Source organism: Bubalus kerabau, chromosome 23 (genome assembly GCF_029407905.1).
Source record: "Bubalus kerabau isolate K-KA32 ecotype Philippines breed swamp buffalo chromosome 23, PCC_UOA_SB_1v2, whole genome shotgun sequence".
NCBI classification, from domain to species: Eukaryota; Metazoa; Chordata; class Mammalia; order Artiodactyla; family Bovidae; genus Bubalus; species Bubalus kerabau.
The window spans coordinates 12,595,601-12,612,358 of NC_073646.1; the positions used below are offsets into that span (position 1 = coordinate 12,595,601).

The following is a 16,758-nucleotide window of genomic DNA, read 5'->3' on the forward strand; positions in this document are numbered from 1 at the left end:
TTCATACCATGGTGGTGGGTGTGGGTGGACACATGTGTGGGTGGACTCTGTATTGTTTTGGGGATCTTGTTCTGATGAACAGGAGGAGTTCAGGCTACGCAATCTCATGCCTTGTCCTGAGGGTTTTGGGATATAACACAGTTCATAATTCATTGATTCTTCCAGGGCTGGTTCACTCCTGGATATGGCTCTAACAATATGGCCCTGGTGTGTTTTTGTTGGAACCGGGTCATTCTCTGCTAGTCTTTAGCGGGAGAGAGTAGGTGACCATTTCTTCAAAGAGAAGGCTTCTTCAAAGCCGAACCCCCTCTCATACTGAGAAAATGTGCAAAACAGTCCCATTAAAACCCCATGATTTTTCAATTAAGGAGAACCCCACCCTATATGTCACCTTCTCTGTGGCCCAACCTCTTGATTGTTCGGAAATGCCCTGAAAAGCCCTTGACTGCAGCCAAATGGAGAAGAGGGGTGGTGGAAACATCTGCCTGCAAATCGCCTAGCCGACTGCAAAGTGTATACTTAGTTAATGCAATTAAAAAACAAAACGCAGGGGCGTGTGGGGATCTAAATTTGGTGTAGCAGCTTTGGTACAATTCTTGTTTTAGGGGCTCCTGGAGTCAAATTCAAGCCGAGGAGAGGAAGAAGTGGGAGAAATGGGAGAGGGCCGACGGCTGGCTGGAATCGGCTGATGTGAGCTAGGGCAGATTTGGAAACACTGACGACGGGAGACTTGGAGCCGAGGAAGCAAGGCCGGGTTCGGCAGCTCCGGTGAGGATATCCGGGGTGGTGGTGGTGGGAGTCGGTGGGGACAGGGGCCAGCCGGCTCCCGGAGAACGATGCGCGAGGGCTGCAGGTACCGGAGGGCGGCCGAGTCCGGGCGCCCAGGCCTTGCGCTGCACCAGATCTGGGCGCGCAGAGGCGGCGCCGCGGTGTGGCCCTCCTGTGGAGCGCGGGGAAGGCGGCCTCGGCGAAGAGGGACCAAGTAGCAGGTCCAGGGGCCTGGGAGAGCGTCCCAAGGAAAGACGTTCTGGGTCCAGGTCATCGCCTCACCTTCCCTGCGTTTCTTTGACTTTATTTCATCCCGAGCCCCTCTCCTGGGGGTGCCTACGCCGGGCCCAGGCTCCCTCCCAGCTCTGCCTTGGTCCTCGCCTGGGCCCCGGGAGTCCACCCAGCCGGGGGTGGCGGGGGCGGGGGAGCCTCGGGTTGGAGGGCACGGCCCGGGAAAGGGCCAGGCAGCCCCCGGGCACCTGGGAGGGACGATCCTGATCAGATCGCGCCCCACTCCGTCTTGGAGTGGAAGCCACCTGGTCTGTTCCTCAACCCTTCGAGACACCTCTTTCCCCGGTGGGCCGACTCGAGACGCCGCTCCTGCGCACGCACCCGGGAAAAAGCCACGGGCGGAGCCGCCTCCGCGCCCCGAACAGGTCGGAGCCGCGGCTCCCGCCCAGTAAGGGCGCGGGAGGTCCCGCCGCCGTCCCCCACCTGCCGGGAAATCCGAGCTATGCCTTCAGCCACTGCGGCTGCCGGAGCTCGCTCCTGTCCGCCCGCCAGCCCGGCTCGGCTCCGCACGCCCCTCGCCTGCCTCCCGCCCGCCCGCCCGCCGGAGTCACCTCTCCCGCGCCCCCGCCCCTCTCGAGCTCGCTCCCGCCCCCTCCCCCCCGCGCCTCCTCTGCCCGCCCTCCTCCCCCTCCCCCTTCCCTCCTGCCCTCCCTTCATTCCACAAGTGTCGCTTCGCTCTCTCCCGCGCACTTGGCGAGCTGGAGAGGTGAGCAGGGATCCTGCGAGCGGGCGCGGGGCGGCGAGTCCCGAGCCGCCGGCCGAGGGGAGGCGCGCACCGCCCGACTCGCCCTTGCTCTCCGGCCCCCGCCTCCCCCGGGAGCCAGCCGGACCTGCACCCCGCGCTGGCCCCCGTTCCTCCTCCCCCCGCCCGGCCCGGCGCGCTCCTCCCCGGCCGGCCCCTCGGCGCGCGGCGCGCTGGAGGCGAACGCGGGCTGAGCCGAGCGCAGTGGCCGCCGACCACCGAGCGCCCCGCGCCGCTCCCTGCATGTGCGGCCCGCGGCGGCTCGCAGCCCCCGGCAGCAGCCTCGGCAGCTTCGGCCGCGCCTCGAGAGGCGGCTGCAGCGGCTCCAGCGGCGGCCGAGTGGCCGAGCCCGGGCTGGGAGACACGATGCGCCGCGTCCTCCGGCTGCTCCTTGGCTGCTTCCTCACCGAGCTGTGCGCCCGCGTGTGCCGGGCGCAGGAGCGAGCGGGGCACGGGCAGCTGGCGCAGCTGGGCGGCGTGGTGGTGCTGACGGGGGGCAACCGCTCCGGGGCCGCCTCCGGAGAGGTCGGCGAGGGCGTGGGGGTCTCGGACGCGCCCCCGACCCGGGCGCCCACGCCGGACTTCTGCCGGGGCTACTTCGATGTCATGGGCCAGTGGGACCCGCCGTTCAACTGCAGCTCGGGCGACTTCATCTTTTGCTGCGGGACTTGTGGCTTCCGGTTCTGCTGCACGTTTAAGAAGCGGCGACTGAATCAGAGCACCTGCACCAACTACGACACTCCGCTCTGGCTCAACACCGGCAAGCCCCCGGCGCGCAAGGACGACCCCCTGCACGACCCCACCAAGGACAAGACCAACCTGATCGTTTACATCATCTGCGGGGTGGTGGCCGTCATGGTGCTCGTGGGCATCTTCACCAAGCTGGGGCTGGAGAAAGCGCACCGGCCCCAAAGGGAGCACATGTCCAGGTGGGCTGCCGCCCCCGCCCCCCCACTCCCCGAGCGCCGCTCTTTTCCCCCTCCCCTCCCCTCTCCACCTTCCCAGAGGCAATGGCGCTCCCCCTCCAGCCCGGCCTCTCCGCGGGGGAATGTCACCCGGGCAGCCAACTTGGGCTGGGAGTGCAGAGAGGGGACGGGGAGCTCAGCACAGGTGTGGATGTGAGAGTGTGTATGTGGATTAGGGGTGTCTTCCCCCGCCACCCCCGCTCTCTTGCCGCCCCCTCCCGCCGAGTATTGCAGCGGACTTGAGACACACAGCCTGGGAGCCAGTGCCTTTGGAGTCTTGGGTTTTGGGGATGTGGGGGTGGTCCAGCCTTTCGATTCCGCATGCTACCCTCTAGGTAAACAGGGGCCGGCGAGCCCGAAAGGGAAGAGGGGTGTGTGTGAGCCCGCGCGCGCGTGTGTGCGGAGGGGGAGGGAGGGAGGCAAGGAGTGTGTGCCGCCTGCAACTCGTACGACTCGCGAAAATGTGGCGAGGGAGGTGGAGTGTGCGGGGAGGGCGAGAACAAAAGCTTTGCTCGGAGCGGCCGCCTCGCTTTCCGCCGAGCTGCCAGTTCCCTGGAATTGGGACCTCGCCGCCCCCCCCTCCATCACCCCCTCGTCCCTCTCTCCAGCCGCCTCCTCTCCCTGCCGGGGGCAGCGACCTCAGCCGTGGCGCTGCGCCCTTTGCGCGGGCTGGTGTGGCCTCCCAGGGCCGGAGCCCCCTCCCAGCGTGACTTCACCCCCCCAGACACCCTGATTCGTCAACTTTCCCTTTTGCCTTATTCATTATGCAAGTCCCAGCACGAGCAAGTCGCAGCAGATGGGAGAAGGCATTTGGGGATTAATGGAGCTATTTGCCTTCCCCCCCCCCCCCCCCCCAGTGTCTAAATCGATTCGCACAACCCAGTAACTTTGGAGGCTGAAGACGCAGACTGGAGGATGCAACCCTCGGCCGGGGAGAGGCCAGGGGTTGGTGTGGGGTCCCGGCTGGCGTGAGGAGGGACGGGGGAGGGTGGTGAAGAGAGCGGGGTCGCCTGCACACAGCCGGATGACTGGGGAACAAGGTTTATTCTCTTCCCGTATACGCGCAACAGAGTCGCCATGTGTTCCCCCCCACCCCCAAACACACACACACACACACACACACACACACACCCCGCACCTCCGGCTGCCTGTGCGCGCGCGTGTGTCTGCACGCGCTCCGTGTGCCTGCCTAAAAAATCTCAACAAAGAGACCCACCAAAAATAGGCGAGGAACATCACCACCACATCACTAGTAATTATTTTCTATTTATATGCAGATTATCAGATGATTCCCCCCCACCCTTTCCCACCCCAAGGGAAGAATTTGGGAGAAGAAAGAGGTGAGAAGTTCCTCTCGGTTTGGGTTAGCAGGGAGGTGTGGATGGATGGTGGGATCAAGAGGCACAGAACCACCCCTACTCCAGGGGTTTCGAGAAAGCCTGACCTACCAAAAGAGTCAAGTGCGGGCCCCGCCCACCTCCTGCCACCCCAAGGTGCCCGATCGCCAACCCCACGGGCCGGTGGTTTCACGTCCCCCCGCTGTCCTCGCCAAGGGTCTAGTGTTGCGAGCGAGACTCGGAAGCAGGGTTGCGGCACCGACTGTTGCCTCGGTAGAGAAATTAACCCAGGGATGGGTAGGGTGCCTGGCAGATTTCGACTTAATTCCTCTACTGAAATCTCCTTGGAGCCTTTGCCTTGCAAACCAGGGCTTCGGGAGCTCTCCTCCTGGTTCGGTTGGGATGGGGGTGGAGAGGCAGGAGGAGGGAGGTGGAGAGGCAGGAGGAGGGAGGTGGGAAGCTGGGGAGGAGCACTAACCTTTGGGGAACTGTGGGAGAAACTTCCTGGTCCTGCCCCCTTGCAGCTCTGTTTACTCCAGCCCAGCAGGCTGCAGCCACATTCCTCTACAGGTACCGGGAAAGGTCTCCTTGGAGGTGGAATCTAGCAGGTATCCAGTCCTGGGGTTGCAGAGCCCCAACACAGGCTCTCCTTTCATACATTTTGAGAATTCCAGGCTAGAGTGAAGGTACATACTCCTGAAAAGAAAGACTGCTTGATTTTTACTGATGACCCCCAAGGTATAATTTTCAACCTTGGCTGACATTTAGGGTGACCTGGAATGCTTTAAAAACAAAACAAAACAAAACAAAACCCTGTTGCCAGGGGCCCCACCCTAGATGGTTCAAATCAGGATCTCTAGGGTGGGGTCTGCACATGTATACTTCTGTATATCTTTCCAGGCTTTATGGTGTTCAGTCAGTCACTGTCCAGGAAAAGGAAATAACATTTGCTGAGCACAGTTCTGGGTGCCAGGCACTATACTAGGGATGTGTGTGTGTCTCTGTGTGTGTATGTGTGTGTAAACATCATTTAGTTTGCCCAGTAATGAGACAGGTGCTAATTCTCTATTACATAGGAGCAAATCGTAGCTGAGGTTGGTAGCTTGCTCAAGGTCACACAGAAAATTGCGCATTCCTTACTCCCCTGGTGTCAGCTGTGTCTGGGGCAGATGTTTTCAGGTTGAGTGAGCATCAGAATTTGAGGAGCTTCCTAAAATGCACAGTCTTGCGCTTGATCCAGAGAGATTCTAAATCCATCTATCTGGGCCTCAGAAGTCTGCATTTTTACCACCTCCTTGAACGGCTTGTGTAAAGTGGTCCACACTTGACTTGGGAACATTTTACCGGATGGAGGGTGGATGGATTTATTCAGTGTGCCTCTTACTGACATTCTGTTGCTGGTTCTCCGCATTTGTGTAGCCTTTGGGTGTGTTTCTATGGTGTTAGGGGCTGCCCCAAATACTCACCAAGTGCATCCTGCTCTACTGATGCAGTTAATCATTTCATATCCCAGCCATGGCTCATTTGCTTTTGCCCGCATGGACCATAGGATGTTTGGCTGGGTCCAGCATGCCAAACTCTGCATCAGAGAGACTGTACGGTGGCTTTCAGGTGAAATGAACGTGCTGGCTGCAGCATCTTAATTTATTTTGTCTCGAGCTGCAGGGGTCACTGGGGTGGGAAGTTTGTTCTTACCTCACCTGAGAGTACCTTGTTCTCAAAGACCTACAGCATATGCTGCTCCACGTCACACCGTTGACTGCTCCTAGTGACCAGAGTGCTTCTGTTTGATAAGGTCAGTTTCCAGGCTCAGAGGCGTGGGCACATCGCCTGCTTCCTTCTGCGCTGATTAGGACTGAAAACGGGGAGAGACAGCAATTCCAGAGTATATGCAGGCGTGGCCTGTGATGTGGAGAAAACCGTATAGATGCTTCTACAGCAGATGTAACCACAGCCACATTCAACCACTATTTATTGGAAGAAGTGACCGCAAATGGTGGGTACCAAATGGTACCAAACCATGCAGACACATTTTATTTGGTCTGCAACATATTCCTATGTCTGTATTCTTATTTTTGGACTTTCCAGGTGGCTCAGTGGGTAAAGAATTCGCCTGCAGCGCAGCAGATGCAGGAGACGTGGGTATGATCCCTGGGTCTGGAAGATTCCCTGGAGGAGGGCATGGCAGCACACTCCAGTATTCATTCTTGCCTGGAGAATCCCATGGACAGAGGAGCCTGGGGGGCTACAGTTCATAGGGTCGCAAAGAGTCAGACACGACTGAAGCGATCGAGCCTGCACACATGAATTCTTAAGTTGTTCCCAATTTGTTATTGTGAAACATTTTAAACATACAGAAAACTTGAAAGAAGAATAAACATAAACTCCACTAGATCTTTCATCTAGAGCAGGGTTTCCTCCTCTTGACATTTGGGGCTTGATTATTCTCTGCTGTGAGGGGCAGTCCGGTGCATTGCTGGGTGTTTGGCAGCATCTCAGGACTCTGCCCCCTTAGGAGCAGGTGGCCCCCACACACACTGCAGTCAGGACAATTAAAAAGTCATCCAGGAGCGGAGTCGCTCCCAGTCAAACACTGCTCATTTAGATTGAATAGTTATTAGTGTTTTGTCACGTTTGCTTTATGGCTCTCTCTCTCTCCCTCTTCCTTCTTTCCTTCCTTCCTTTTTTCCTTCCTCTCTCCTTCCCTTCCTTCTTCTCTTTTTTCCTTTTTTTTTGGCTGGAGCAGTTGAAAATAAGTTGCAGACATGACACTTCATCCCTAAATACTTTAGTGTGGATCTCCTAAGAACAAGGACATTTCTCCCACATAACACAGTTCCAGTATCCTGCCCCCCAAAAGGAACAAAAATTCCATAACATCATCAAATAGCCAATCATATTACTGTTTTCCCAGTCATACACCAGAAATGTCTTTTAGAGATTGGGTTTTCAAACCAAGATTTCAGTCAAGGCTCACTGCATTTGGCTGTGAAATCTCTTTAGTCTCTATGGTGTACGGTGTTTTAAAACCAACTTAGAACCAATGACCAACATTTAAAAAACTGGGAGGTTTCGCATAGAAATCCCGGTTTTATGATTTCTCTTGAGAAGCCGATAGATTTGGTAACAGTGGACCTGTATTTTCAAGTGGCATCTGTTCCCTTTAGGACCCTCTCAGGTTAATTTCACTTGCCCCCACCCCGTGCCCCGGTCCTCAGTTCAGTCAGTCATGTTCCCTACAGTCCCTAGAGAGGTCGTTTGGCTGATCTGAAGAGAAATGGGTTCAAGTCAGATGGCTCCAGATTCAGTCCCAACTCAGCCACTTAATAGTGTGAGCTTTTGGGAAATTTGCAGTTCATCTCTGATTCTCAGATTCCTATCTTTAGGGTCCCTATGTCATAGGTCTGTGTGAAGATTCACTGAGACTGGGCTTAGAAATCTCATAGAGCAGGACCTGCCATAGGGTAACTGCTCAGTGACTATTACCCTTTATCATCATCCTTCTTATTGGAATTTTCTCCCCCTTATCTACAGAAGGAGGTGAAGTTGTAGTCTGGAAGTCTGTGTCTAGTGCTTGCTCTGCTATGTCTATTTAGCTGCGTGACATTGGCCAAGTCTCGTCACCTCTCTGGACTTGGCATTGAATTTTAGCAGGATGGGTGGCAAGTTCAGTAAGTTCTCATTAGTTATCTATTTAATACATAGCAGTGTATATGTCCATCCCAATCCACCCCACACCCCCTCGTTGGCCGGGCTGATATTCAGGGACACTTGCTGGCTTTGCTATTTTACATAAGCTTGTGTGTAAATTCTCATTTAATTTCATGTCCCACGGAGGTCAGCTTTATGACAATCTGCTTTTCACAGAGGCACAGATTGCTTTTCAAGAGGATGCGAAATCCCTTAGCGAATTGGAGGAGCTGGACTTGAGGCCCAGACAGTCTGAGGCTATGGCACGGGTCCTTGGCCATCAGGTTGCACTGCCTTGAAGCCCTGACATCCAGGACTTCAGTCTTTGCCGATCACAGAGAGGTGCTTGATGCCCTGCAAGTAAGAGTGCACGTGTCAGGGCTGGTTCAAGGAGCCCGAGTCAGATCAAGACTATGGATGTTTCCTGCATCTGCCCCTGGCAGGGCCAGCCCTCTTGGCAAAGGCATTAGTGAGGGCAGGAATGCGTGTTTGAAGCTCTTTACATTCGAAGCCAGTAGGGAATGCATGTCATCATCTTGCCCACCTTCAAACAGTCAGAAATCCAAGTGGCAAATTACATCACGCCATGTCCCGTGTATTTTTCAAGCATGCTTCACGAACGCTCAAGTCTCTTGCAAAGAAATGGCATCAAGTGACAAACGTCTCTCCTGCTCTTGCCTTTTCTCTCTTATTGCAGCCTCCCCTCCGTCTCCCTTTTCTTATACATTTATGGTTATCCTGTGGCTTCCACCAGCTGCCCAGGCTGGAGAAGCCCACGAATGCATATGCTGTTGGCTACAAAAAGTCTCTAAATTATTTATTTTAATTTTTAATTGGAGGATAATTGCTTTACAATGTTGTGTTGGTTTCTTCCATTCATCAACACGGATCAGCCATAGGTATACCTACGTCCCCTCCCTCTTGAACCTCCCTCCCACCCCTCACCGCATCCCAGCTCTGTAGGTTGTCATGGAGCACCGGCCTGAGCTTCCTGCATCATATAGCAAATTCCCACTGGCTATCTAAATTATTTTTCCTTGCAGAATATGTTTTGCTTCTCTTTGGGCACTGAGACCTTGCATTTTAAAAACCAACTTTATTGGAGTCTAATTTGCAGCATACAGTGTACACATATTATGTGTAGTTTGATGAATTTGGACACATGGCTACACCCATATAACCAATACCCCAGAAAGTAGCTTCATGTGCATTGCCCTTAGATCCTTGAAAAATAAATGATGCTTCTGGTACAAGAGGAAAATCTCAGGAATCCCATTCAAGTGTTTAAAAGTCAGAAAACAGTTCAGACCTTGGAACCCCTGGAGGCTTCTAAGCAAGATATTGCAACTCTAAGCTCTATTTGGTGATGTTGGGGTCTTTTATTTATTCACTGTAATTGGAAAGAAAAGGGATGCAGGCTTTTCTTTTCATTCCTCAGATATGCCATGCTCATTGCTGCCTTGGAGTTGTTGTGTTGGTTTGCCTCAGATTCTCTGGCTGGCCCTTTCTCAGCATTCAGGTCTCAGCTCAGTGTCACCTTGTCTGAGAAGCTGTCCTTGATCCCCTAGGATTATTTACCAATGCTCCCCCACCCCCTCCAGCCCATCACTCAATGTGATTTGCTTAATTTCACATTACAGTCTAAAATGAACTTACTAATGTACTGGTTTACTAGTTTATCATCTGCCTCCTTCCATTATTGTTCACAGTAAGGAATGCAGCCTTTCCCCATCTGTCACTTGAGTCCTGGTATAGTACCTGGCACATAGGAGTTCTGATGCCTGACATCCTGGTTTACGTGACATAAGGCACCTCCTCATTCCATCATTTATTTGCTCATGGATGTAGTCATTCCATAGGTGTTTATTGGGAGAAGGCAATGGCACCCTGTTCCAGTACTCTTGCCTGGAAAATCCTATGGACGGAGGAGCCTGGTAGGCTGCAGTCCATGGGGTCACTAGGAGTCGGACACGACTGAGCGACTTCACTTTCACTTTTCACTTTCATGCATTGGAGAAGGAAATGGCAACCCACTCCAGTGTTCTTGCCTGGAGAATCCCAGGGACGGGGGAGCCTGGTGGGCTGCCGTCTATGGGGTCACACGGAGTCGGACACGACTGAAGCGACTTAGCAGCAGCAGCAGCAGCACGGCTTATCACAGGATATTGAATGTAGTTTCCTGTGCTGTAGTTGTTGTTCAGTCGCTAAGTCATATCTGGTTCTTTGTGACCCCATGAACTGCAGCATGCCAGGCTTCCCTGTCCTTCACTATCTCCTGGAGTTTGCTCAAACTCATGTCCATTGAGTCAGTGATGCCATCCAACAATCTCATCCTCTGCTGCCCCTTCTCATCTTGCCTTTAGTCTTTCCCAGCATTAAGGTCTTTTCCAATAAGTCAGTTACTCACATCAGGTGACCAGAGTATTGGAGCTTCAGCTTCAGCATCAGTCCTTCCAATGAATATTTAGGATTGATTTCCTTTAGGATTGACTGGTTTGATCCCCTTGCAGTCCGAGGGATTCTCAAGAGTCTTCTCTAGCACCACAATTCAAAAGCATCAATTCTTTGGCACTCGCCTTCTTTATGGTCCATCTCACATCCATACATGATTACTGGACAGTCCATAGCTTTGACTACATGGATCTTTGTCAGCAAAGTGGTATCTCTGCTTTTTAATACCCTGTCTAGGTTTGTTATAACTTTTCTTCCAAGGAGCAAGCATCTTTGAATTTCGTGACTGCAGTCACTGTTGCGGTGATTTTAGAGCCCAAGAAAATAAAGTATATCACTGTTTCCCCATCTATTTGCCATGAAGTGATGGGACTGGATGCCATGATCTTCATTTTTTGAATGTTGTGCCATATAATAGGACCTTGTTGTTTAGATAGACTCTAAAGCATACATAAGAGCAGGTATATTAAACAGAATTGAAGGTGAAACAAATATTTACAATTTGTTGCCAATGGTGATGACTTTGTGTAATAACACACTAGTGTGTGTTGAGGATGAAGCTCATCATTCATACATAGATCCATATTTTGAATATTCTTCATGAGAGTTTGAATTATTTTTGGCTGATTTCATTTTGATCTGAATAGGCCATCTTTTTTTTTTTTTTTTAACCTCGTGAGAAGCTGTTGAAGAGGAGAGGGTCCAGTCTATGATTTTCCTGTCCTTGTTTTATCAGTATTGTCTCCAGGCTGTAGTTTTGTTATGAGCGAACATTCTTAAGCCCCATGTCCACCTAGTGATGGCTAGCTTAGTAAAACTAGATTCTTTGCTTGCATATCCCTTTGGGGGTGTATATAACTACAGCACAGCTGATGCACCCTAAAGATGATGCCACTGCCAAGGTTGGCACCTTGGTCCAAGGTTCTTGATTCTCTCTAGCCTCAGTTCACACATTTATTTCTTATTTTTAATGACTAAAGACCATACACAGAAGTTGTCATATTTCCTCCCCCCACTGCCAAACTATATTAGGCATTCCCCGAATGAGTGGACCACCCCTTGAAGACACCTTGTCCAGGATACAGAGGCTCTAAGAATCCCTGTCCTCATGCCTACTCTGGGAAAGCCTGCCTTGAGGAAAAGTATCCTTGACTTTCTGGTGAATTTCATGAATTTTGGCACTCAGCAGGAGCCAGGGAATCTGTCGATGGCAGTGCTGACCGAATTCACGGATAGCCACCCTGATCATTTACTCTGCTATCTTCTTGAAAGTTCAAATATTTTGCAATTTTGGAGAGAAATCTTTAGAGAATGTGGTGAGAACTCTGGCCTCTTTTTTCTTTTTAACTTGATAGTGTCTCATTCTGCCTTTATTTTTTTTTTTATTTGCTTATTTCATTATTTTGGCTGCAGTGGGTCTTCGTGGTGGTGTGCGGGCCCTTCGTTGTAGACTGTGGGCTTCACTAGCTGTGGTGCGGGTTCAATTGCCCCTCGGCATGCAAGATTTAGTTTCCTGACCAGGGACCAAGCCCTGTATTGGAAGGCAGATTCACTGGATGGCCAGAGAAATCCCAAACTATGGCTTCTTGTCCAGGAAAAATGCACAAATAAAATTTCTGTTCAATTCTAGAGGAGTTCAGAGATCCTCTGAAGTTCAATAAAGAACCTATGTATTCATTTATTTTTATTTTAATATATTTCTTAAAAAATTTTTTTTTTAAACTGGGGGCTAATTGCTTTACGATGTGTTGGTTTCTACCATTCATCAACATGAAGCAGCATGTGGCACCTTCTCATTAGCTATTGTTTTACATATGGTAACGTATATATCTCAATGTTGCTCTCTCAGTTCATCCCACCCTCTCCTGCCCTCACGGTGTCCATAAGTCTGTTCTCTATGTCTGGGTCTCTGTTCCTGTCCTGCAAATAGGAAAGAACATGTTTAGAAGTGAAAAAAAGGCAAATTAGATTTGAGAGACATCTGTCTTGTGTTTCAAACATTTCTTTCCTGCAGTCCCTTTCAGGTTTCAGGTTCTGCTTACTGTGCAGGGTCAGGAGGAGCTTAAACAATGATTTCAAAGACATTCAGGTTTGTATCTTAGTCCCGCCACTGATTAGCTGGGTTAACTTGGGCGTGTGTGCATGCATGCTAAGTTGCTTCAGTCGTGTCCGACTCTTTGCTACCTGATGGACTGTAGCCCAACAGGGCAGTCTTTTAAAAAATATTTATTTATTTATTTGGTTGTGCCAGGTCTTAGTTGCAGCATGTGGGATCTAGTTTCCTGACCAGGGATCAAACCCAGGCCTCCTGAATTGGGAGCTTGGAATGTTAGCCACTGGACTACCAGGGAAGTCCTGTTGGGCAGTCTTTTTGTTCTGGAGAATGGGTATAGTAATCCACGCCTTGTAATGCTCTCCCACTTGTTGGCTGCAGTTCAGCTTTATTAGCCTTCTTGTCCCTCAGATCTGAACTCTTCTATGCCTCAGGGTCTTTGCACTTGCTGACCCCTCTGCCTGGAATGTTCTTTCATCCTCTTCATGGCAGTAACTCCTCACTGTTCAGGGCTCAGCTCAGATGCCTTCTCAGAAAGGCTTTTCCTGATCAGCCAATCTGTCAGTTTATTTTGGATTTTCTTTTTTAAAAGTATACAATGCAGTGGTTTGTAGTATATTGAGAAAGTTGAGCAACCATCACCACTGTCTAATTCTAGAACATTTTCATCACCCTAAAAAGAAACCCCTCCCTCATTAGCAGTGACTTCCCATTTCCCCTCCCACACCCCTGGCCCCTGGCAACCACTACTCTGCTGTCCATATGGATTTTCCCATTCTGAACATTTCAAGTAAATGGAATCAGTTCACCTCTCTGAGTCTTTGTTGACTCATCTGCAAAGAAGGAGTAATAACCCTCATGACATGTTTATGTGCTGCCTAATTGAATTAGGACATGTCACATGACGAGTATAGTGCCTGGCTTATGGGAGGTACTTAATAAATGTTACTTATTGTTACTAATACTGGGCCGTAGCTGTACCTGAAGTGTTGGTATCTAGGGTTAGCAAGAGTACTGTGCTGTGCTCAGTTGTGTCCAACTCTTTGTGACCTTATGGACTGTAGCCCACCAGGCTCCTCTTGTCCATGGGATTTCCAAGGCAAGGATACTGGAGCGGGTTGTCATTTTTCTTCTCCAGGGGATCTTCTTGACCCAGGGATCAAACCCATGTCTCTTATATCTTCTGCACTGGCAAACATACTCTTTACCACTAGCGCCACCTGGGAATAAGCATTTTTTTTTATTATTAGGATTAGTTATAAAGGGTGACTAAACTTGTTGGGTGCAGACATATTACATATATTCATCATTTAATCCTCTCAATAACTCTATAAAGTGGGTAACACTGCTATTACATCAGTAACATGAGAGGCGTATGAATTCTTCTGCAGGAGATCCTTATGTAATCTCTAATTGCAGTGATCTTCTTTACGTATGTCTTTTTCCCCTCCACCCTAAGTAGAATGGCAGCTCCATGGAGAAAGGGGTCTTGTCTTTTGTTCATAAGCCCAAAGCCCTGGTAGCTCACATGGTAAAGAATCCTCCACCTGCAATGTGGGAGACCTGGGTTTGATCCCCGGGTTTGGAAGATTCCCTGGAGGAGGGAACAGCAACCCACTCCAGTATCCTTGCCTGGAGAATTCCATGGCTAGAGGAGCCTGGTGGGCTACAGTTCATGGGGTCACAAGGAGTCGGATATGACTGAGCCACTTTCAATTTTTAGGAATAAGTAGGTGCTAGTCGTTGTTTTGAATGAATCAATTTAAACTTTCTCTCCTTTCAGGGCCCTTGCAGACGTCATGAGGCCACAGGGCCACTGCAACACTGACCACATGGAGAGAGATCTCAACATTGTGGTCCACGTCCAGCATTATGAGAACATGGATACCAGAACCCCCATAAATAATCTTCGTAAGTATAGCTCTGCCATCCAGTTCCAGTCCCACGGGGTGACCTAAGCGGTGGTCACACCTCCAGATTTCATGGTGTGTGTTTGGGTTTATGAGGAGCTTCTCTTTGTGGACTAAGAAGTTTTATTTTATCTCTTCTGGATCTAACTGTGGGTGGCATCCTCAGATTTCACTTTGTTTCTCCATTAAAGAGTTATCCACGTGGTGGATTTCTCATGGTTGGTTCTTCTGTTAACAGGCCACTTTGGAGGTTCATCTTGGTCATATGTTAACTAATAGCCCTTTTGGCTGGTCATCATGGTAGATACTTAGCTAACCAAAGGATTACTTGGTTGGTTCATCCTAGATAGTAAATCTGTTAGCCAATAACCTGTTTTGTTGGTTCATCTTGATTGGGTAATCTGTTAACCAATGGTTCATTTGCTTATCTGGCTGCCTCTTGAGGTAGACCAGTTGTCACTTTTAGGTTTTATATGGCTTTCAGCTAACAGATACTGGTTCAGAAGAATTAAATTTATTTTTCATAAAACCAGAGTTTCATAAACATAATCCACAAACTCTGTGTGTGTGTGTGTGTGTACCTGTGCATGTATGTGGGGGGTTTTGAGTTGGGGTTATGTTAGTTTGGGTGTGTACCTATGATTCAACAGAAGCAAATTGTTCTGTTGTTCTCCCAGGGGAAAAAAGTTGCATTCGCTATTGTGTTTCAATAGGTATTCTTTAGCTGACAGCGCATACCTGGGAATCTTAGTGTGTTCCCAAAGATTTTCTTTCCTTTCAAAGGTCAGTATATACAATATATATTATGGAGCTGGTGTACTGACTATAGGGAGTGGGGAAAAATAAGATTGTTTTGTTTTTGACAGTAGCGTACTATCATGGTTATTCCTAGCAATTATGTTTTCAAGTAAGCCCCACATTAAAGTAATGTGTAGGGCTTGGTTTAAAATAATAAAAGCCAGAAAATTTAAAGGATGCATTTAGTTGTAGCTGGAGGTTTTTTAAAAACAGAAACAGTTCTGGCATTTTTGCACGTTTTTCTAGTCTGGGTCGCCTTTGCTAAAGTTCCACCAGAAAAAGCATTGGTGTTTTATTTGCTGAATCATAGTTTTGCACTGTTTGGTTGCAAATTTCCATGCTCAGTGGGTAGAGGAATAAGTCTGTGGAATTTGACATTGGTGATGCAAATTATCTGATTCTACGTGGTGATAATTGTTCACAGCCTTGGAAACGTTGCAGTATGTTTGCAAAGTTAATGTGTACGTGGTTTGAAATGGGTTACTAAGTAGAAAGTCTTAAGTTCCATTCTATTAAATAACTTGACATTATTTATTTATGAACTGGATCATAAAAATGATAAGAGAAATAGCCATATGTTAGAGCAAAATACACCAGTCATTGGAAGTTTTATGACCAAATTTCACAGCCCCGAAAGGCATGGTGAATTGCGCCAACTCTGATATGGCAATTGTTGTATCCAGTTCTGGCTTTGATGGAAATGAGCACATTCTCTTTCAAAATTCAGTGGAAAATAAGCTGAACCTAGGTGTATATGAGTCCTAAATATCATAAGCGAGTGAATATGACCATGAAGTAGAGAAAGCTGAAATGGTGTTGAGTCCCTGGCTATAAAAAGGTGGCTGTTGAAAGTTTCTCATTTGAAGTTTCAATTTCTAGGATGATTTTGAATCAGCTCTTGAGTGGAATAACAAACTCAATGAAGTCACTCAAATTACACCACTCCGTCAGGCAAAAGGGCAGGCAACATTAATGAATCTTGCTTTAGGAAGGGATCTTTGTTTAAAGTTGTACTGAAAATAAACTGTGGTTCAGAGATGGGTCTCTAGGTACTGTGAATTTCAGAAGTCTCCTGTGACAGACTAACTTGGTTTATTTATGAGTCTTGCTTTTAGTCTATATTTGTGTTTCAGTAATCAGTGATCTTTTACACCAAGGAAAAAAATGTGTCTTGTAATATTTTACTGAGTGGAATTGCACTAGAGCTTTCCTGACAAACTGCAGGGGAGAATTCTAGGTACAATGTCACAAACATTGCATTCTCCTAGGAATTACCACAGATATTAATTTTATGTAGTTCTGCTAGGTTGGTTCCATCCTTATTTCTTAGTATTTTGGGGAATATCTGGAAAATAAGAGCATATATCTTTTCCACAGGTTTACATTAATGAGTTTAATTTAAATAGCAAATTAATTCAGTAGTTGGTAGTGATAATATTTACTTGTAATGAAGTGTTTGTCTTTTATTGATTTACAGGAGCTCTTTACATATTATGGACACATGGGAAAAATTACATGTTCAAAAGAAACAATGATTTGTGGAGTTCATTGAGAAGATAAGAGCTAGGTGACTGACATTATCAGTTATTAAAGGTTCAAGAAGCCACGTAGTCTCCAGAGCCCACTGACTAATAGAGAAGTAGGAGAGAAGGAATCTTGTCTGAAAATCAGAAAGTAAGACCAGCTCTTGGTGCCAGAATTAGAATGCCACTACTGAATACAATGGCATAGGAAATGGTAACCTACTCTAGTA

At 48.9% G+C, this 16,758-nt stretch overlaps 1 protein-coding gene across 3 annotated transcripts in view; it reads left to right on the top strand.

Annotated features, from left to right (window-relative positions):
* Positions 1-2,167: 2,167 nt before the first annotated feature.
* SHISA9 (shisa family member 9) overlaps positions 2,168-16,758 on the top strand; it is a 348,748-nt gene continuing 334,157 nt past the window's right edge. For 2 of the 3 annotated variants that reach the window (XM_055561825.1, XM_055561826.1), the window contains exons 1-2: positions 2,168-2,730; positions 14,081-14,208. In XM_055561825.1, the coding sequence (XP_055417800.1) occupies positions 2,168-2,730; positions 14,081-14,208 (691 nt within the window). Of the gene's footprint in view, positions 2,731-2,924; positions 2,926-7,945; positions 9,165-14,080; positions 14,209-16,758 lie in introns of those variants that run through there. The other variant, XM_055561827.1, reaches the window with a different exon arrangement.